Source organism: Salvia hispanica, chromosome 3 (genome assembly GCF_023119035.1).
Source record: "Salvia hispanica cultivar TCC Black 2014 chromosome 3, UniMelb_Shisp_WGS_1.0, whole genome shotgun sequence".
In the NCBI taxonomy this organism is placed as follows: domain Eukaryota; kingdom Viridiplantae; phylum Streptophyta; class Magnoliopsida; order Lamiales; family Lamiaceae; genus Salvia; species Salvia hispanica.
Window position 1 is genome coordinate 4,068,264 of NC_062967.1, and position 20,427 is coordinate 4,088,690.

Sequence of the window (20,427 nt, forward strand, 5' to 3'; positions counted from 1 at the left end):
CTATTTATTGTAAATTTCTATATCTAAGTAGTTGGATCTAATTTTTGACTTATAATAATACTTCAATCAAGTTTATACTCTATCTCTGTTCCACTTTACTAAATGTTTTGCATTAAAATTTATGTGATTCATTATTTTTCATGGACACATGCATGGAGTATATAGTAAACACTAAAGCGCTGATAAAGAAAACAATGGAGCTTTCCATAACATTGCCACTTCACCTCAAAACATTATTATAATAAGTTGTTTGAGTTTGTGTGAGTGGGGAAGTGTGGGTTTGAATTGGTCAGAATTGACTTGATCGTGTTGGTAGGACCGAAGACCGGTCTCCTCATCCTGCCCAAATAACATTCACACTCCCTTTAATTTTGTAATCAATTAATTAATTTCTTCAGTCAAAAACTCTACTTTTCTTTCCCTCGCTTTTCCCCATTAATTCTAACTTTCAAACCCAATATTACTACATTTATTATATATATGTGTGTACACACCTCTCCGTCACTTCATATTTTTATCATCAATAAATTTGTTTATTATACAAAAAAAATACATTCGTTTCCTCAGTTGCATGATATCAGAAACAAAGCTACTTAAGAAATGGAGAATTTTCCATCGGATTCTGACCTGAGAAATCTGGTGAGAGAGCTGTCTCAGGGGAAAGAGATGGCGATGCAGCTGCAAAATCATCTGAATTTGCAGTCATCTTCTTCACATGAGAGCCGCGAGTTTTTGCTTCAGAGAATAATGTATTCCTACGATCAGGCGCTCTCCATGCTCACGCGCAACGACCCTGCTGCTGCTGCTCGTAGTGAACCACCGCTGCTGCAGCCGATGCCGGAGTCTCCTTTGCCAGTCGCTGGAAGCCCACTCAGTGATGACTCCGATCAGGATTTCACGGATCCCGCTTCTAGGAAAAGGTTTCCACGTTCAATCTAACTTCATTTATTTATTTTATATATTTAGCTTGATTCTATTACGTTAAAATAGTTTTTAACAGTATTAATTTTATAAATAACATAAAAAAAGCTTAATTTATACTTTATTCATATTATGAAAGTATATATGATGATCATAATAATTTACATGGGCGTCTTACTAATTAAACTGCTTTTCTTTAAATTATTATTTCTCGTGTACAGAAAGGCGGGTGCCAGGTGGACTCGAAAGGTGAAAGTGGGGTCAGAAGCCGGGATTGAAGGACAACTGGATGATGGCTATGGTTGGAGGAAGTACGGACAGAAAGAGATCCTGGGAGCTAAACATCCCAGGTTTTAATACTACCACAATAATCTACTCATATTATTTCATGAATTACTTATGTGTAATTGTTCAATTTATTTCACATGATAAAAGTAACAAGCTATTCAAATTTGGAAATAAAAGATCTAGTTTCCAACGGTAATCATTATAGAAAGACTATAAAAAGATCTCATTAATTCCCTAATTTAGAATTTTCGTGAAGCGTGTAAATGAACAGTACTATTAAAATGTAGCTTGGGCTGTCATTTTCATTTAGTTTTCGATTTCTTTATAGTATGGACGAATGTAGCATTCCTTTTTTGAATTGTTGTATCTGGTACTCACAAAACCCCCTAAAATCAACTCCATCAATTAATCGATTAAAGTTGAATATTTATCATCTTAAAAGAAACTGTCAAACGATTTGGACTTATTAGAGTGTTTAAATTGAGCGACAGGATGCGTTTATAAAATAATCAAACTTAATTTACTGTTTATTGAATTTGTTTGGCCATCTTATTTTTTAAACAATCAATCCTAGTATCGTTAATTTATTTATTTTATTGCAGAGGGTACTACAGATGCACCTTTAGACATGCCCACGGATGTTTGGCTACAAAGCAAGTTCAAAAATCAGACGAAGATCCCACAATTTTTGAGATCACCTATAGGAGAAAGCACACGTGCAATCGTGCCCCTAATAACCCGTCCGCATCCATGCCCGTACCCGGTCTAGAAAGTGAAGATCCGAATCCGTTAACCCAAAACCCACCCTTTAACATCCAAACAAGCCTCAATCCCCTAAACAGTTTCTCTTCATCCTCACCAATTAACAATAATGTTTTTTTGGGAAATTATTACCCGAATCCGACCAATGATTTGAATGGTGATTATGGAGAATTAATTCCAAACTTGGGCCACTCCCAATCCGAACTCACTCCAATAATTGCAGCCATGACCAATTCCGCCACTCTTGACACGGACCTCCCGTTTGGACCATCTGGATTCGGGTCGGGTTTCGACTTTGGTAACCCGGGCCATTATCCATAGTAGATGCATGCCCTTCATTTCTAATTTTGTACGAGGATAGTTGAGTTAAATAAGGCCCGCTAGTTAGGCCTAGATTTGTTGTTAGCATTTGGTTAGTTTGACTGGTTAAACTTCTACTCCATTTTTTGTATGATTTACATTAATCCATGATACTTTGTTAAAGAATAAAGAGAGTCTCTAAATATTTTAGCTTTAGTTTGGTTACTTGTTATTACAGTATTCTGGATGAATGGTCTACATGGGCTAGATTTTGATGTCCATTAAGGAACCCACTTCTATTCATCAAGGCCCAAAAAAAGTGAATTAAATACTTGGGCAATGCTATTCATATGCCCACATTTATTATAACAAGCTGGGTACCAAATATACTATATACTTAAAAGTCATAACAAGAAATCAATCCTAAAAAGAAGCCTGAGGGATCAACTTGAAAATAACATGGACATGCAAAATGACATAATACTCCTTTTGTCCCGAGTGGATCATTTCTTATTCATTACGAGATTTTATGCAATGTTATTTTGTGAATAAAGTAAAAAAAAAAATAAAGTAAGAGAGTTTTTGAAGTAGAGACATCTCCAAAAAAAAATAAGTTTCACTTAAAGTGTGTCGGATGAAGTATATGAGTAAGTTAATACGTGTAGTAGCGTAGAGAGATAGAGAGGGAGAAGTAAATGAGGATGATGATGTGGTTAATAATAAGCAATGTCTGCAACTTGGAGCTTCAAGAAGAGGGCTTTCAATGCATACACACGCCTTCTCCGTGCCAACCCATATATTATAATAGTATTATACTTAAAAAATAGAATTCATTGATATCATTCGTGTTTAATATGTAGTGTGATCATCGGTTGCTTCCAGTCTAGCATTCTCAGTGAGATCAGGGTACAATTAATTAACTTCATTATGTAGAGAGAGAGGTAGGTGTTGTTTGTGTTGGTTGTGGGTAGTAATTAAATGTGAAACTAAATAAATGTTGCATGTGAGTGCGTTCTGAATGAATGTTACTTACCAACATATATATGACATCAACTTGTCCATCTATGCATTTATTTACCTCTCCTACTTTTCTTCCTTCCTTCATCATCATCTCCTTTATATCTTTCTACCAATCATCACCTTATCATTTCATTCACATAAGTCAAATTTCAAGCTAAACCAAGACAAAAAGGAAATTTATAGAGAGAAAAAAAACGAAAGGATAATGAAATCATGAAAATGAGCAATTACTAATATTGATGCTCGTGTAAGGTATACATAAATCTCCCATTCATAATGTGGACAATTTGGGCGTTGGATTGGATACTTTTTGGTTTCGTATGTAAAGAATGAAGTTATAGGAATTTGAAGATGGATGGGACAAGGTAAGTTTTATAGTATACATAAAGGTGGTAATTTATTCTAGCTAGCGCGAATGAGGGGTAATATAAGAAGGCAAACTCTGACATTCAAATATTCAAAAATAAAGATGAAAACGGACAGTGCAGAAATGACATTTATGAGTATGAATTCCTTCACAACATTAATACTCTTGGGATCTTCACACCATTCAAAGATGTAACGTGCATTTATGTTCTTTGCACCTAATTAAAAGAAAAAAGAAAAAATAATCCAAACTTTTATAGTATTGTTTCGCAAACACACTAATACACGTCATGGGTATATAAATAACCATAATGTAATCATATACTATAATACATAATATACTAAACATGATTCATATAGTTCTTTTTTCTAAATTAAAGAACATTTACATCGGCAATTTTTTATGAAAAATGAAATGAAAAGAAAACGACTTATCGTATTGGCATAAAGAAAACATAAGAAATCCAAAATCCAAGACCACTTTAAATGCATTGTTAATTTTGTAACTACCAGAGACAGGCAGCAATAGAAGTTGGACCATTGAAAGCAACATAATATACAACTGTTTTTTTTATGTTTGTTCAAATTAACTATTCTTATCAGTTCAATACATCAAAGTTATTTATTTAGCTCAAGTATATATTCGTCCTTCGACTTTAGATGCATCAAAGTTATTTATTTAGCTCAAGTATATATTCGTCCTTCGACTTTAGATACTTTTGTGCGTATTAATAACAATTTCTCTTCTAATTAAGGAAACAAGTAGTACATTTTACATCATTACACGCATCGTAAATTAACGCATGAAAACAATTGACTAAATGAGCCGTGGAATGCCTTTGATGATATATCGTCTCATAATATAGAGGATTTGGTTTAAGAAGTAAATATATACGGAAAAAAAATATCTTTTTAAATCTATATTTTACATATATAGTTAACCTGATGATGTAAGTAGTCAAATTGTATAAATGTTTTAGTGCAAATTGCCAGAAAAACCATTAAGTTTTGTCAATTTCTTATCAATCCCGTAATTTTTAAAAATGACTGATTATATCACAATTCAACATTTTTCTCAACTGTCCCATAATTTTGGATTTGTAGGAAATCATGTATGATGTGGACAAATTGTTCGACTACTTAAATGATGTCGTTTAATACATCTAGTCAACCACGTCTTTAATTGTTACACATGTACATTGCACGTCATTAAATTCAGACATAGCACGACGACAGTTTTTGTCATGGAACAATTGAAGAAAATATCACATTATAGTACTATAATCAGCCATTTTTCAAAGTCTTTTTTTTAAAAAAATGGGCATGATGAAGTGATGGAACTTAGGTTTTTCGGGCAATTTACTCATTTTATCGTGAGATAAAATACTTGCATGACATTTCAATCACGGTCTTTCTTATCTAGCACCTATCTAGGGACATTGGGGAACTTAATTTTTTAGTTTGAAGTAAACTTTGAAACTTAATAATTGAAGTCTTTTTGAGACATCTAAGCTGTGAAGACTTCTTCTACTAAATGATGTAGACTAATGATCAAATCTCCCTCCATCCAAGAAATAAAGAAGCCTGCGAATTGATTAAATGGGGGGAACCAACATTATTAAGGGAAACATCGTTATCTCCATGTTTGGGCCTGCAGAAAATCTAGGGTTTCATTAAAAGAATTTTTTTCCTCTTTCTAATTGTTTCAAGTCGCCCTCATCCTCATGCATGCAAGGGCCGAAAAGGAAACACGTATAGTGACATTAGATCCAAATTAATCCCCAAATTTATGAAAATTCCCATATAAAGGCTTAAAAAGGACAACTTTTCTTTTTAAATATACTCCACTATGTATACACCAATGACAATGACAAGTAATTCGATTAACATATTTTTTTATATCTCATAATTTATTACCAGTATCACCAAATTACAGATGCATAAGAAAGAGGAAGAAAAGAAAATTGAAATTTTGATTTTTATTTAATTGCAAAAGAAGTCTAATTGGACACTGAAGATCTAAATGAAGGTTGAAAGCACAATTACAAGTAAATGAGTAGTAGTAATAAATAATGGAGATGTTAACTAAGAAGTAAACTGTAATTTCCTCATCGAATTTATTGTCGCATTCTCCAATTTAAGAAGGAGACAAGAAACTAGCTAGCTAGGGTTTGCAAAGCAGAATGTCTGTTGAATATGCTCAGCCAATTCTTGTGCACTAAGTTGACATTCAATTCCGATCTATCAAAACAACAACAAACCCACAAATAGTGTCAAATCAAATAGCAATAGAGAAAAATTAGTTAATTAAGTTACATGAATGATAATTATAAATGATGTAATTACCTTAATAGTGAAACAATTGAGCATCTTCTCATCAAGCTTGTTGACATTCACTTGGAGAATTTCAAGTGCAAGGTCTTCCAAGGCCGCCACAATCTTGGCAACTTGGCCCGGGATTCGGCCCGACACTGTCTTAAGCAGTAGATTCGGGCCGCAGAACTTCACCTCCACCTCAGCCACGGCTGACCTCGAGCTAGCCACGAGCTCGTTCACGCTGTCGTTGATGGAGGAGGTGGAGGAGTTGCACGGGGAGAGCTCGGCCGGGCTTGGAATCAGGGAAGGGGAGTTGAGGAAGCCCGTTTGCAGATTGTGCAGCGTGCGCTTGTACGGGCTGCTCGGTTGGGGAGTCCTCGGGCTTATTAGGATCGGGCTCCTCATCGGGCTAATGGGCCCGGGCCTCGGGCTTAGAACATCCGCGTAGGCCTTCCTTTGCTTCTTGGCTTCCATTGATTGTAGAATTTGTTGTAGCTCTTTGATGTAGTTCACAACTCCACCTATTATTGATGCTTGGTCACCCTAAATAAACATAAAGATTTAATTCACAGACATACTTTTTTTTTAATTGGCAAATGAACATAAATTTAAAGGTCGCACACATACTCTTTTGACATAAAAGCAAGGCATCAAAGAACGAAGCACTGAGATATGCTCATTCATTTGCTTTCTTCGATTCCTCTCTACGGAGATGTGAGACGAAGTTCTTGGCTGCCCATCTTCCACAGAAGCCGCGGCGGCGCTCATGAGCTTCTGTCTCTTGCATTTGGGGGAAGCTTCGGCGGCGGCCATCTCAGATTCTAGAAAGGGTGATTTTTGGAACTCGAAGCTTTCATCGTTTGATAAATCAAACCGCATCATCGATGGACTATTGCAATCAGAAGCTTCGAGAATGCTGAAAATGTCATCAGTCAGCTCAGATTCTTTGAAGAACTCGGACAGATCTTGAGTGCCCATTTCAGACAAAAAACCCTAAAAAAGTAGTGACAAAAACACACTTGGTTTGAAGGAGGAAAGTGTGTGGATATTTGAAGAAGAAAAACAAGAGTGGTAATCAATTGGAATGGACCCAAAAAAATTGTTTTGAGCGGATTCGAAAGGGACTAAACTATCACCATCAATAACCCTTTCTGAATTCAGATGGAGTGGGTTTGCTCTTTGGTTTTTGCTTTTTGCTTTGGGGTGATTGTTTTTGAGAGAGAGGAGCTTTTTGGATGTTGTTGGTCATGTCTCAGAGAAAGTTGAAGGTATATAAATGAGCATGTCCGGTAATTCTGGGAATAACTGTGAGTTTAATTCTGCAAGAAAAGGATCATCCATTGGGTAAAACAAAAACATTTGCTTGTTCAATTTTTGGATACCAAATTGTTCATGTCCTATTATCGGTAAATACTAGGATGTACTATTCAATTCTATTGTCTTTTCTCAACGGTAATATATGCTCTATACTACTATAGACAGATATATAGATCACACACATTAAATGTGCTATTGTGTTCATTATTAAATTTAACAAATGAATATTTTTATAAAACTAAAATTATTATACTATAGCTAGGGAGTAAATTCTTCTAGTTGACATCTATTACTAGAAATGGTGAGAGAGATTTTGACTCTTTGAGTGGTTAAGGAGGGCATGAAATGTTAATTTGGCATAAAATTCCCCAAATTAGCATATCCCTATCCTACTCGGAAATTAATACCAATCCACCAACCCCCTGCAGCAATCTAGCAATCTCTAGGGACTGGCCATCATTGTCTGATTAGTATTGTCTTAACTAAGTTTCATTCATTAACATAGAAATTAAGAAAATTGAAGTACGTGACAATGGCATAGGTGAAACATAGGTGTATGTGATGCACCTGATCAATATTATAAATCATGAGAAAGATATGATTTCATAAGGATGTAAATTTATTAAGGCATCTATTGTAAGGGTTTCAGTCGTTTATACATAGATAGGTGTGAAGAACGACGACGAGGAGTTACATAGAGCAAATTCTGACATAAAAAATGATTCAAAAATAAACGTGATACGGACCAATCAGAAATGGCATTTACTATGAGATAATGAATTTTCTTTTTAAACAGCATTTATTTGTACTCATGGGCCATGGGATCTTCAACGCCTTTAAAAGCTAATGCATGCCTTCTCTAGCACATAATTTAGTTATACATTTTTATTAGTAAGACTCTGAGACATTTCTCCTTTGTAGTATATTCTATTCACTTTTGTGCATATGTGTGAGATTGTGTGTGAATTCTAACTAAAATATTTGCTTATAAATTTTAGTAGAACTTTCACCATTTTTTAAAATTTTATGTAGTAGTATTAATTTTGAAATTTGTCTGCAGAATACTGAATTATTGATTTAATTTATCTGATTTTGAATCATGGAGGATTATGCCATGTTAAGTTTTAGGCTATTATCATGTTCATTAGTATTAACATTAACCAAAATCCTCCATAATTTCAAAATCAGATGAACTCCTCTATGTGTATAATTAAAATCAATCTTAACCAATGGCGCAACCTTCAAATTTAAATTCATTTGTCCATAAAAAGAACATCTTAATTACATTATGGTGTACATGATATAGTTCTCAAATCCTATTCAATTACCTAGCATAAGTTCATTACTACAGGAAACAAATTGATTGTCCATTACTTTATTTGTCAGTTGACATAAAAACCATTTAATCAAAGCAGCCCCCACTATATATCATAGTATGATTGGGACAAAATTCTAAACAAAATTGTTCGCCCGGTAGTAAATAACAAGGGACCTCTCTTTCCCTAACTTCATTAATTTTGCAGTCTGTAACACTGCAATTAATTTGCATATATGTATGAAATGCATGACTTTCAGCTTCATTTTTGTTTCTAGCCATTCATTTATCTGGTCCAATATGGTAAGCTTAGGAGCTGGATCATCGGGCGCTAAAGGGCCTATCTCCTCCATTGCTATATCCAAATTTATTTCTCATATTTGGTCTTCACGTCACGTCACCATCTAACCCCTACTCTAACCAAAGAGACGGGTTCGATTTGGTTTGGTTTGATTGTTTAACAACTCTATATCGCGAATGGGTCAAATGCAGTATTTGGACTAGACAAGCTTAAGCCCAGTCCGAACATAGGCCAATCATACCAATTTTACCGGCTTAACTCAATGCCATTGGCATGTGGATAAGGAGACAATATTAAGGATCATGATCCGGGAAATGGTTTCGAATAAACTTAAAAGAATGCAAAATCGGAGCAAAATGAGAATTAGAGCTTGTTTTGATTGAAGGAAAGATGTCAAAAGAGTTAATTTACTGTCTATAAAAATCATATAGTATATGTTAAAATATGTATTAATTGTAAATTAATGTCGTGTACTGCAACTATGCAAGCACCTAGTTAGTTTGATTCACATGACACCATGGTAAGTTAATTACATTTTACAAATGTTCTCATAAAATATGAAATAGGTGCAATTTTTTAAAATCAACTATTGATGTTGATGTTGATGCATAAACGATCACACATTAACTAACATACAACTTGTTTGTCTCACAATATAATTAATGAAATAAAACAAAGAAACAAGATACGTACTACAAAATATATAGTAAGAGAGAACAATCGGTCTTAGTTTTTCTTTTCACCTCCACGTAAAGTGGCAAAAATTGAAAATGAAAAGGCTCTTGATTTTAGGGTCTACTTAACTTAACACTACGTGCGTTTTGCTTGTAATTAAATTGGTTGGGTAGGACAAACAATTAATGAGTTTGCAGATCTTAATAAGTAGACATGGGCCACTCACTCAATTAATTGGATTTATTCAGTGGAAAAAGTCACGTGCAAGGTGCATGAAATTAAATACATTTGCATAACTTAACCCCATTAATTAGCACACTCTACCTGGCTACAAGGTTTCTTGTCTCTTTGTCTATTTTTTTTCTTTTTTCTTTTTATCTAGCTAAACGCATAGCATCAAGCATGTGCTATTTTTCGATCACTTGCAAAATTTATTTTTTTATAAATGGATGAATGATCTATAAGTGGGCCGAATAGTGATAACTGTGTAGTATTTTTGTTGGGAAAGGCCCAATCATGCAAGTTTTATTGGATAGACAAAATATAAAAACTAATTACTACTAATAATCTTAATGAAGATAATAAGATTATTAGTATCATTTGCTTTTGCAAACTTCTGCAAAAAAAGAAACAATCATCTCAAACAATCGTACTGCATTTCGCCATCTTTGTTTCAGAAAATCAAAACAAACGGCTTCTGCAGCAGTTTCGCCTCGCTCTTGGATTTCCGCTGATTCTCGTAAGTTCAGTTGGCAATCAACGTTCCATTTCTTTGGCGATTCCTACAAGTCTTTCTGTGCTCGTTTATTATTTTTCTGTAAACGCAGAATTTCTGCTCTACCTCTTTAAACCCTGCTGTTTTCGCACTATGTTGTTTTATTGCTTGGATCCGCATCTATACATGTTTTATTTTTAGTATTGATGTTCTGGTTATCCTTTTATTGTTTTATTTAAGTTTCTTCAAATTAGGTTTTAGGTTTCATATGCGGGTATGGAAGTCGATTAGGGGATAAAATTGGAAGAGCAGGAAACTGAGAGAGAATGTTTTAGTAGTGGAGTAAGAGTGAAGAGAGGTTATAAGGAGTGCATTGGATGTATTGATTTGCAAGATAAAATTAAAAAAGCCAACGAAAAATGTGCATTACTGGAATTAGATATTGGAAAGAACTAGAACTGGAAGAGCAGGGAACTGGAAAATATCGAATTCCTGGATGAGGTTATAAAGTTGAAACAGAGGAACGACGCTCTTGAAGAGCGTATTCGAGATAGGAGGCGATGGAACAGTTTGCAATTTTGATGAATGAGAATGAGGCTTTGGTGTGTGACAAGAGGAAAGCTGAAAGCGAGCTTGAGTTGTGGAAGTTAAAATGTAAAGAAATGGAGGCTCGAGTGATGGAGTTGGAGAAGAAACTAGCCGTTGGAACAACGAAGGAGGGTCTAGACTGGCAAGAGATGTGTTCAGGGAAGATGGATCATAGAGGTGGTTCATCATCTGGATTTAATGTAGAATGTGGGCACCCATCAGTGGTAGGTGCTGCAACTGAAGATGGAGCAAATCATGGTAAGCCTCATGTGTTCTATGGGGTTATCAAATTGAAGTTTTATCTGTTTGTTTATATGTGATTTTGATGTATTACTGTATCTTGCTTATTAGTGCTGAGATCAATGCAGGAATAAATTCTTTTTGTTTCCGGTTTTTTTTCATTTAGATATATAAATATATAGTATGATTGTCATGGTTGCATCTCTTTGTGCATATACAGATGGATCAGAGGGAGACCAGACGTGTATCGTCAAATCAAGAGTTAAAAAATGCCTATACTTTGCTCTAGAAAGGAGTCCGCTGCAGAAACTTTCTCCCTCGAACCTTGGCTATAGGCCACCTCTTGAACCAATTGGTGACAGTGATGATGATCTTGACATTGAACATGCATCTTTACCTGATGTTGGTTGTAACAAAAAGAGAAAGGCTCAGAGGTCAAGGGGTGTTGCATTAGAGTCTGAGGATGGAGTGGAGTCGCCCTTGAAAAATATGCATAAGCCAACTGCTGAACATAAGAGCGATGAAGAGGAAACTAGCTGCTCTACTGCTGGACAACCATTTCGGATGCATAAAAGGAGGAAAGTTAGGAACGGATTTGCTCAAATTGTTACTAGTGAGAGTGAAAGCGATGATAAGATCCCACTTTCTAGACTGGCATGCCGTCCTGATACTCAGTTGAGGAGAAGATTTGTTATCGATTCTTGTTTTGGGAACATTTTCAGACAAGTCACTCCCAGACGACGTTTGCTGAGGGTGGGAGATATTAAAGATAACAGTGTTTCAGGCAAATGTTCTCAGAGGAGGTCTGGAAACCGGGGTGATTTAGGAATATCAGAGAATATGAATGACACTCTACTTGAAGATGAAATGGAAGAGGATGAGTCGAGTTCTGAAGATGAAAGTTCTGGTGGTTATACTGTGGATAGCACAGATGGGTCTGATCATGATGGCTCATTCTCTGGGGATTGTTCGGACAAATCTGAATGTGGTACGGGTGAGGGACAGACATGTCGAGTGTACAGACGAGGGCAAAGGGGTGTGATGTTTGATCAGAAAAGACGAGTTGGCCGAAACAGATGTGTGGCGTAGGGTGTGCCGAGCAAGCAGTGAACCTGGACTGGATGGCAAGAAGTGCAAAATATGTATTTAGTTAAATATTATTATATTTCCGAATATTCAGGTTGGAATTGGATATTAAGTATTTCGATACTTTACCTTATTTCCAGTAGCTAACTTTTGTTTAGGAAAATAGGGTGTACATCTTTTGGAGATCAGAATAGGAGGGATTTCATCCTTGTTATTTAACTGATCAAATACTCATTTAGTGCTACAACTTATTCTGTTGCAGCATTCTCTTGAGTAATTTTTTTGGATTTATAGCCTTTACTTTAATCAATTTGGTGCCGTGAGTGATCGTTTCGACTCGTTCATCCAAACCATGTTTGGAAGACACGCCGGTGCGTGTTGATGGATTGGAGGAGGCTATCGACGAAATGAGCTTGTAGTTCAGGAAGAGTAATTCAAGGCAACAAACTAAATGCAAACATTTAAAACATTTATTTCTGTAAATGCAACAACCCATAGTATGTGATCAAAAAATAATGTATAGAAACTTTAACCTCATCGATTCAAAGTCAACAATTAACATGTCCAACAATTTCATGCTATTTTACCTTTGAAATTACTCCAACTTATTTCAATACGATTGAGGACATCATATCATGTTTGAAAACGTCTAATATCAATATACTTCTATTGTAACTGATATTTTTATTGTCCATTATAGACTTTACTTTTTATTGCAATGACGTAGAAAACATCACTCAATTCCTTCATTGTAAAGCAACTAGATAACTAATTTTTCACGGATTACAATATACTACGCTCTCTACCCACAATCAAAATGTCATCGACACATATGATAAGCCAATAAGGTACGTAACATTTATGTTATCATTTACCACCCTATAGCTCGATCTCTACCTAGGTACAATTCTTCACCAAGTAAGTGACTCAACACTCTTTATCGTCTCTTTCACTTATATCAAGAATAATCTCATGTATTGCTACACATGCCGCACTGTCATCATGCGTTTGACCTTAGCGCCATTTTCAAAATATAAGTAACATCAGAGGAGTACAAGAAGCATATCGCTGTAAGAACATTCTTTAAATGAGGTTTGAAGTTCGGCCCAACCCACAAGTGCCCTCCCGAAAACCCACCATGTCATTTGTTGCCATAGAGGAAGATGAAATTGCATACGAGAGAATTGATACTCACAAGCTAGACATAAAGATAGTGTACAACGTCGTAACCTTAATTAGGTATGGGTTTTTTTGGATTGGCAAAAATAAAAAAAATGCATATATAGTGGACTGGAATAATAGAATTTTAATTACTAATAATAAAATGAAGTTAATAATCACACTTCTCCATTTCGGTCTGTTCCTAATTAAGAGTCACATTTCATTTTTACCATAAATAGTAAGTAGGTCTCATATTCCAATAACTCAATTCACTCACATTTTATTATAAAACCAATATAAAAAAAATGAGTCTCACATTCCACTAATTTTTTCAACCAACTTTTCTTTACATTTTTTAAAATTCGTGCCCAGTCAAAGTTTGACTCCTAATCGGAGACGGAGGGAGTGATTATGATTTACTCCCTCCGTCCCACATTTATAGTCACATTTGGTTATGGCATGAGTTTTAAGGAATTGGTGGAGTGTGTAATTAATAAAGTGAGAGGTGGAGTGTGTAATAAATGAAGTGAGACGATGGAGTGTGTAATAAATGAAGTAAGTTGGTTGAAGGTGGGTTCCTTTTGACTTTTTTATTTTTTTTTATTTTTGTTTTGGTTTATTTTAATGTAGATAATGACATTTGGGTATAATTTTAGTGAATAATGGGGTAAAATTTTATATCCAAATATGAAAAATTCTAAATGTGACCCTAAATGTGAGATGAACTTTTACGGCAAAATGTGACTATAAAACTGGGACGGAGGGAGTATTTTTGCGAAGTTAATTTTTTATATAGGCCTATCAAACTTCTGTGACAAGAAGAATCGCCTCTTCGTTAACTCGTTGTTTCAAAAAAGTAGAACAAACGACGTCTGCAGACGTTTCGCCTCACTCTTGCATCTCCGCTGATTCTTGTAAGTTCAATCCGCAATGAACCTTCCATATCTTTGGCAATTTCTTTGTATGCTCGTTAATGTATATTCCAATTTTTTTGTAAACACTGAATTTACGCTTAAACCTCTTTAAACCCTGCGGTTTTCTATTTCTCTGTCGCAATATGTTGTTTTTTGCTTGATTCCGTATTTTTACATGTTTTATTTTGAGTATTGATATTGTGATTAACCTTTTTATCGTTATTTTGTGTTTCTTGAAATTAGGTTTTGGGACTCAAATGCGAGTATGGAAGCCGATAAGGGGATAAAATTGGAAGACCAGGAAACTGGGAACTGTTTTAGTAGTGGAGTAGGATTGAAGAGAGATTATAAGGAGTGCATTGGATGTATTGATTTGCAAGATAAAATTAAAAAAGCCAACGAAAAATGTGCATTACTGGAATCAGATATTGGAAAGAAAGACATTTTGATTGACGGTCTGGAGCGTAAGGTTGGGTTTAGGGAACTGGAAACTATCGAATTCCTGGATGAGGTGAAAAAGTTGAAACAGAAGAATGAAGATCTTGAAAAGATCATTCGTGATAGTGAGGAGATGGAACAGTTTGCAGTTTTGATGAATGAGAATGAGGCTTTGGTGTGTGAGAAGATGAAATCTGAAAGCGACCTTGAGTTGTGGAAGTTAAAATGTGAAGAAATGGAGGCTCGAGTGATGGAGTTGGAGAAGAAATTAGCCGTTGGAACAGCGAAGGAGGGTCTAGACTGGCAAGAGATGTGTTCGGGGAAGATGGATCATCAAGGTGGTTCACTATCTGGATTTAATGTAGAATTTGGGGCTGCAACTGACAATGAAGTAAATTGTGGTAAGTGAATTTGATGTTTCTTGTATCTATTAAAAATGAAGTTGTATCTATTTGTTTGTGTGGGAATTTGATGTTTCTTGTAGATTTTGGATCGATATATGCATGGGAAGTGAAGAGTTATAAATTGTTGTTGTGTTGTAGAGATATGCTTAGTATTGCTGGGATCAATGGAGGATTAAATTATTTTAGTTGCTGTTCTTCTTTCATTTAGATACATCATACATGGTATGGGCTCATGGTTGATCCTCTTTGGCAGGCACAACACCAGTTAGCAACCAGTCTAATCGTTATGCATATACGGATGGATCAAAGGGAGGCCAGAAATGTCTTATCCAATCAAGAGTTAAAACATGCCTAGACTTTACTGCGGAAAAGAGTCCGCTACAGAAACATTCTCCCTCGACCTTTGGCAGTAGGCCACCTCTTGAACCTATCTATGTTGGTGACAGCGACGATGATCTTGACATTGTCCATGTATCTTTACCTAATGTTGATTGCAACAAAAGGAGGAAGGTCCAGAGGTCAAGCATTGTTTCATTAGAATCTGATGATGGAGCAGAATTGCCCTCGAAAAATATGCATGAGCCAACTGTTGAACATCAGAGCGATGAAGAGGAAACTAACTGCTCTACTGCTGGACAACCATGTCGGATGCATAGAAGGAGGAAAGTTAGGAGTGCTCAGATTGTGACTAGTGAGAGTGAAAGCGATGATAATATCCCACTTTCTAAACTGGCACACCGTCCTGATACTCAGCGCAGGAGAAGATTTGTTAGTGATTCTTGTTCTAAGAACAATCTCAGAAAAGTCACTCCCAGACGACGCTCGCTGAGGGTGGGAGATAGGAAAGATAACAGTGTTAGAGGTAAATGTTCTCCGAGGAGGTCTGGAAACCAGGGTGATTTAGGGAAATCAGAGAATATGAATGACACTCTACATAAAGATGAAATGGAAGAGGATGAGTCGAGTTATGAAGACGACACTTTGGGTGGTTTTATTGTTAACAGCACAGATGAATCAGACAGCGGCGATGGGTCCAACAGCAACGACTTCTCTAATCATGATGGCTCATTCTCTGGGGATTGTTCAGATAAATCTGATTGTGATGAAATAGGATATGATGAAATTATATCTGGTTTACGGAGGGGGAGAAAGGACAAACTGAAATGGGAGTTTGAATCAGATATGCTTGCCGATCTTGGCAAGTCAGCTGAACTGTGTATGAAGGCGGTTTGTGCACTCTATCGCCAGCAAACATCTTACGAGCAATCTGCTAAAGCAGCCATAGATCGCAATGGACGAGGGTTTAGCCACACTCATGCATCAAGGTAAGTTTTTGCTGAGTGTCATGCCCTTACTTTTGCTCTCCTTTATCCTTGTAACATATGCACGCAGTTCTTTTTTAAGAGTTACTCTACTTTCGAATCGACACTATCACTTTTTGCTGTGTTCAAATTGGTAAAACTATGAACCTTACAAGTTACATTTTTTTTCACTTACCATCACAGTGGCAGTGCCTTAGCTGAATTTCTTACTGATGGCGATCCCCACACTGACATGACCAAGACAGTGCGACAGCTCCGGAACTTCAATCAAGGGGGTGTTGAGCAGTGCCGAAAACTGGCAAATCACTACTCTAAACAGTTGTTCGAAATCTACAAGAATGAAGAGGATCCCTTCTTTCGTCCTTGATAAACTGACTGGCTTGAACAGATTACACGAAGCAGTTGCATCCACTCTATATGAAAACTCAGGTTTTTGGTAATCTTCAATGTATATAATGTCTCTTTTGGTGTTTTTGGTTTGTCTGATTGTGAATTATGTGCCATGACATGGGCCTATTCAAGATTTATTAGGGTTATAGGAAGCTAATTGGATTAGGCCTATGCTGAGGTCAATGGTTTTGAGTTGTTTTTTTTTGTGACATATATAATCGTATTAGTTGTCAAGATTTAGTCTTGCAATCCCACCTAACATCCTATAATGTATGCTGTCATATTTTTATGAGGTACACGTTTGTAAGATTGGGGACTAATTCACTTACACAAGAATATTTTCTGAGGATTCTCTGATCCCACCATTTTTATTTGACTAATTAATCCAATGAGACACATACACACGCAAAACCTTGTATATATATATAAACAGAGGGCAACAGAGGTTTGCTTGAGCAGAGAAGAAAGGGAAATGGAATGCTCGGAGCTGCCTCGTCAACTGCCGGAAAGAGTGAGTTCAAGTGGTGGCTGCTTTCAGATGCCTCTGCACTATCCCAAATACACGGCGGAGGACTATAAGTCGATGCCTGAATGGAAGCTCGACCGCCTCCTCTTGCAGTATGGGCTTCCGGTCATCGGGACAGATGATCAGAAGAGGAAGTTTGCTATGGGTGCTTTCCTTTGGCCTCACTGAAATATCATGCTTATCAATATTTCTACTTCCTAGCCTTAGTATTGATGGTGATGATGAGGTCTTTTTTGGTGTGTGTGTGTGTGTGTGTGTATGTGTGTAAATGAATGGCTTTGAGCATATTTGTGGAAATCTTACTTTAAATCTCTTACATGAAAGAACCATACAAAAATTACAGATCCACCTTAAATCTAGTAAACAGATTTTACGTGATCCAAGCAATTCAACAACTGCTTATAACCGAAATAACTGCAGCATATATATATATATATATATATATAAATAAACGTGTGGAGATGTAAGAATTTCACATCAAGGAGAGATATCGTTCAGAATTCCTCTGCAGAAAGGAAGAGAGAAGAGATCGTGATTTTATCATTCTCTCTCTCCGGCTCGATAAGGCTGTCGTCTTCCTTCCTCTAACGCAGAGGAGAAGCTAAACAGAAGCAACAACAAAAAAACCAGAGGGCCAGAAAAATGGAGATGAATAGCAAAGCATTGGTTGTCATAATGGTGATGGCGTTAGCCACCACCGTTGCCACCGCTGAAGCAACATTTGGAGCGACGCCTCCAACTACCAATGATGGTATGACTTTCGTATAATCCTTCCGTCTACCAATAAACTGTCCAATTTTCCATTTTGGTCGATCCACCAAAATTAGTACCCTGCAAAAAACAGTCCAATTTATCATTAGTAATAATTAATGTTGATGTTTTTATAGGTACAACAATAGATCAAGGTGTCGCATACGTTCTAATGTTCCTTGCTTTGGTGCTCACTTACATAATTCATTAGATTAACAAACCTAGTGAATTTATTTACTACTCCTAAATATTAGTACTATGAAACTTGATGATCAAGAAGATGAATAAATTAATCAAAATAGAGGACCTGGTTTCTAGCTAGTGGTTCTGTTTATCCAAATGAAGAGGAACATATACATACATTCTCTTTATTATGGGGTGATTTGATCCACATTTTAGAATTTTATTTTTATCCACATTTGTGTTGTAGGATTAGTAAAATCGACTCCACGTACGGGTAGTCATGTAGTTTATTCTTGACTATCAATTAGATGCATAGAATTTGTATCAGACTTTGAGATTAATGTGATGTAATAATTTGAATGATACTTCTTCATCTGTTTTCCTTAAAACCAAAGTCATACTATGATGTAAAGATGATTCGTGGTACAAACTACTAAACGTGACACTAAATAATTTTACCAAAAACATAAGCATATTTCAAATCATTCCCCAATCATCTTACGACTTATAATTAAAACCGATATGGATCGATCCAATCAATTATCATCATATAGTACTTCAATTCTATTGTAGTACGTATATTTTATTTTATTTTTACATGGGCAGCAGTATTTAAAATACAGACTTAGATTTTAATTTATTTAATTTCAGTCAAAAATAAATTGTTTCAGCGTCAGCCCATTCATCGCAGCCTTGTTTATTCGAATGGCCCATTGTCGGAGGCCCATTCATTGTTGGCTTGTTTAATAACCTCCAATTTTCCATACTTTCAAAACTAATTGTTTTTTTTTTGTTTAAAAAATTGCCCCAAATTTAGTAAGCTTTTTTTGTGAATAAACTTTGTGAATTGAAACGTGTTCTCTGAATTGGTATACTCTAAGCCCTTTGTACCGTTTAAAAATTAAAATTTCAATTTAGTTTCCAAAAAAGCCCCTCTAAAATGATATTTTTATAAAATAATAATTGTACCTATTTTATGAAAGTATATATATAAAGCAACTACTTCATTAATTAATGAACCCTTCAGTTTTCCTATCACATTATGCATGGATATTTCATTATTTATATAATAAAGAATGAAAAAAACTAGTGTTTGGTAAGTGAAAGGATTGAGATCAACCTGCGTGCATGTGTTGACCAATTGTTATACAATCTTATTCCACCCACTAGCTATCTAAGTTATTGCTCGTGCAAATTAAAAAGTAGTAAAAGAAAAAAAAAAAGTGTTATTGCTCGTGCAGCATGGATCATGCATATTTTATATAGTTGTAAGAGATTTCACAAGCTGCCCCCTAGTTATAACTTAAAGCCTTAAAGGCAATTGTGTATTTATTTTCATTTGTTGTAATTAGTGCGAGTAATATAAGAATCTTGACCTCTCGATCATGTAACTAATGTAATCAATAGTTACGTCCACATCACAACTAAGATGGTTTAACTTAATGACAAGATTTGTATATATGGTTGAAATTATAATTGCATTTTGGAGAACTAAAGGAGAAAATAAAATCATTATTTTGAATTTAAGAATTTAAATATTTTTTCATATGGGTATTATGAAAAGGTGACATAGTGCCGGAGTTTAACTATTTAACTATCACAAACTAGCATAGAATTTAGGGAAAAGTCAATAATTTCAACCGCATTAATTGCATCAGTCAGAAGACTCAGAACCATGAATTGAACAAAATTAATTCCATCATTGTTAATCTTGTGTGAGAAAAATAACAATTGTGATTAATTATTAGTATTTGGATAAAAACAGCATGCTAATTGCTTCAAAATTGTGTTGAGATCTCCTCTAAGCACGTGATCGGTGATTTCCTGAGATTTTCACTCTACTTCATGGTCGTAACCCATAAAATAAAGCTAACTTATTGTATGAGATAATGAGAAGATGTATCTCTACGTAGAGTCTAGAGATGTCATTTAATTTTGATTAAAGCCTATCGAATTGCCGAGTTATTCAGTTTAAGTTTATTAAGATACTTTCGAAAAAAAAAAACATAGCACAATTCCAAATGGGATAGGCAAAATAAAGATACTTGAAAAATACGCGGATCTTTACTTAATCATTTCGTTATGTACCTTATTAATAATAAAAAAAATTAGTTATATAAGTACTCAAT

At 35.4% G+C, this 20,427-nt stretch overlaps 4 protein-coding genes and 1 long non-coding RNA gene across 6 annotated transcripts; 4 read left to right on the forward strand and 1 right to left on the reverse strand.

Moving 5' to 3' along the window:
• Positions 1 to 537: 537 nt before the first annotated feature.
• LOC125216585 (probable WRKY transcription factor 41) lies at positions 538 to 2,487 on the forward strand. The gene is made up of 3 exons (XM_048118339.1): positions 538 to 920; positions 1,143 to 1,271; positions 1,812 to 2,487. Exons 1-3 carry the CDS (start codon positions 601 to 603, stop codon positions 2,290 to 2,292), a joined length of 930 nt encoding a protein of 309 aa, XP_047974296.1. The 5' UTR covers positions 538 to 600; the 3' UTR covers positions 2,293 to 2,487.
• Positions 2,488 to 5,643: 3,156 nt separating this feature from the next.
• LOC125216390 (transcription factor SPEECHLESS-like) lies at positions 5,644 to 7,175 on the reverse strand. Its single transcript, XM_048118084.1, has 3 exons — positions 6,601 to 7,175; positions 6,004 to 6,516; positions 5,644 to 5,898 (listed from the first exon to the last, which is right to left on the reverse strand). The coding sequence occupies exons 1-3, from the start codon at positions 6,949 to 6,951 to the stop codon at positions 5,818 to 5,820; spliced, it is 945 nt and encodes a 314-aa protein (XP_047974041.1). The 5' UTR covers positions 6,952 to 7,175; the 3' UTR covers positions 5,644 to 5,817.
• A 3,012-nt stretch (positions 7,176 to 10,187) lies between these two features.
• On the forward strand, positions 10,188 to 12,429 carry LOC125212293. Of its 2 annotated transcripts, none has more exons than XM_048112412.1 (3): positions 10,188 to 10,320; positions 10,551 to 11,142; positions 11,345 to 12,429. In XM_048112412.1, exons 2-3 carry the CDS (start codon positions 10,857 to 10,859, stop codon positions 12,211 to 12,213), a joined length of 1,155 nt encoding a protein of 384 aa, XP_047968369.1. In that variant the 5' UTR covers positions 10,188 to 10,320; positions 10,551 to 10,856; the 3' UTR covers positions 12,214 to 12,429. The 2 variants fall into 2 exon arrangements, with proteins under 2 accessions (XP_047968369.1, XP_047968370.1); XM_048112413.1 differs by having other exon boundaries at positions 10,196 to 10,320; positions 10,558 to 11,142.
• Positions 12,430 to 14,196: 1,767 nt separating this feature from the next.
• Positions 14,197 to 17,199, forward strand: LOC125216607. Its single transcript, XM_048118359.1, has 4 exons — positions 14,197 to 14,285; positions 14,529 to 15,124; positions 15,381 to 16,452; positions 16,633 to 17,199. Exons 2-4 carry the CDS (start codon positions 14,551 to 14,553, stop codon positions 16,814 to 16,816), a joined length of 1,830 nt encoding a protein of 609 aa, XP_047974316.1. The 5' UTR covers positions 14,197 to 14,285; positions 14,529 to 14,550; the 3' UTR covers positions 16,817 to 17,199.
• A 577-nt stretch (positions 17,200 to 17,776) lies between these two features.
• Positions 17,777 to 18,671, forward strand: LOC125216608. Its single transcript, XR_007175436.1, has 2 exons — positions 17,777 to 18,116; positions 18,253 to 18,671. It is a non-coding gene; the product is annotated as an uncharacterized LOC125216608 (long non-coding RNA).
• Positions 18,672 to 20,427: the final 1,756 nt, after the last annotated feature.

Coding starts and splice junctions, on each gene's coding strand:
- LOC125216585 (XM_048118339.1), top strand. CDS start 601: ATGGAGAATTTTCCATCGGATTCTGACCTGAGAAATCTGGTGAGAGAG. Junction 921..1,142: donor GATCCCGCTTCTAGGAAAAG/GTTTCCACGTTC, acceptor TCTCGTGTACAG/AAAGGCGGGTGCCAGGTGGA. Junction 1,272..1,811: donor CTGGGAGCTAAACATCCCAG/GTTTTAATACTA, acceptor ATTTTATTGCAG/AGGGTACTACAGATGCACCT.
- LOC125216390 (XM_048118084.1), bottom strand. CDS start 6,951: ATGGGCACTCAAGATCTGTCCGAGTTCTTCAAAGAATCTGAGCTGACT. Junction 6,517..6,600: donor CTTGCTTTTATGTCAAAAGA/GTATGTGTGCGA, acceptor ATGTTTATTTAG/GGTGACCAAGCATCAATAAT. Junction 5,899..6,003: donor TCAATTGTTTCACTATTAAG/GTAATTACATCA, acceptor TTGTTTTGATAG/ATCGGAATTGAATGTCAACT.
- LOC125212293 (XM_048112412.1), top strand. CDS start 10,857: ATGGAACAGTTTGCAATTTTGATGAATGAGAATGAGGCTTTGGTGTGT. Junction 11,143..11,344: donor TGAAGATGGAGCAAATCATG/GTAAGCCTCATG, acceptor GTGCATATACAG/ATGGATCAGAGGGAGACCAG.
- LOC125216607 (XM_048118359.1), top strand. CDS start 14,551: ATGGAAGCCGATAAGGGGATAAAATTGGAAGACCAGGAAACTGGGAAC. Junction 15,125..15,380: donor TGACAATGAAGTAAATTGTG/GTAAGTGAATTT, acceptor CCTCTTTGGCAG/GCACAACACCAGTTAGCAAC. Junction 16,453..16,632: donor AGCCACACTCATGCATCAAG/GTAAGTTTTTGC, acceptor TTACCATCACAG/TGGCAGTGCCTTAGCTGAAT.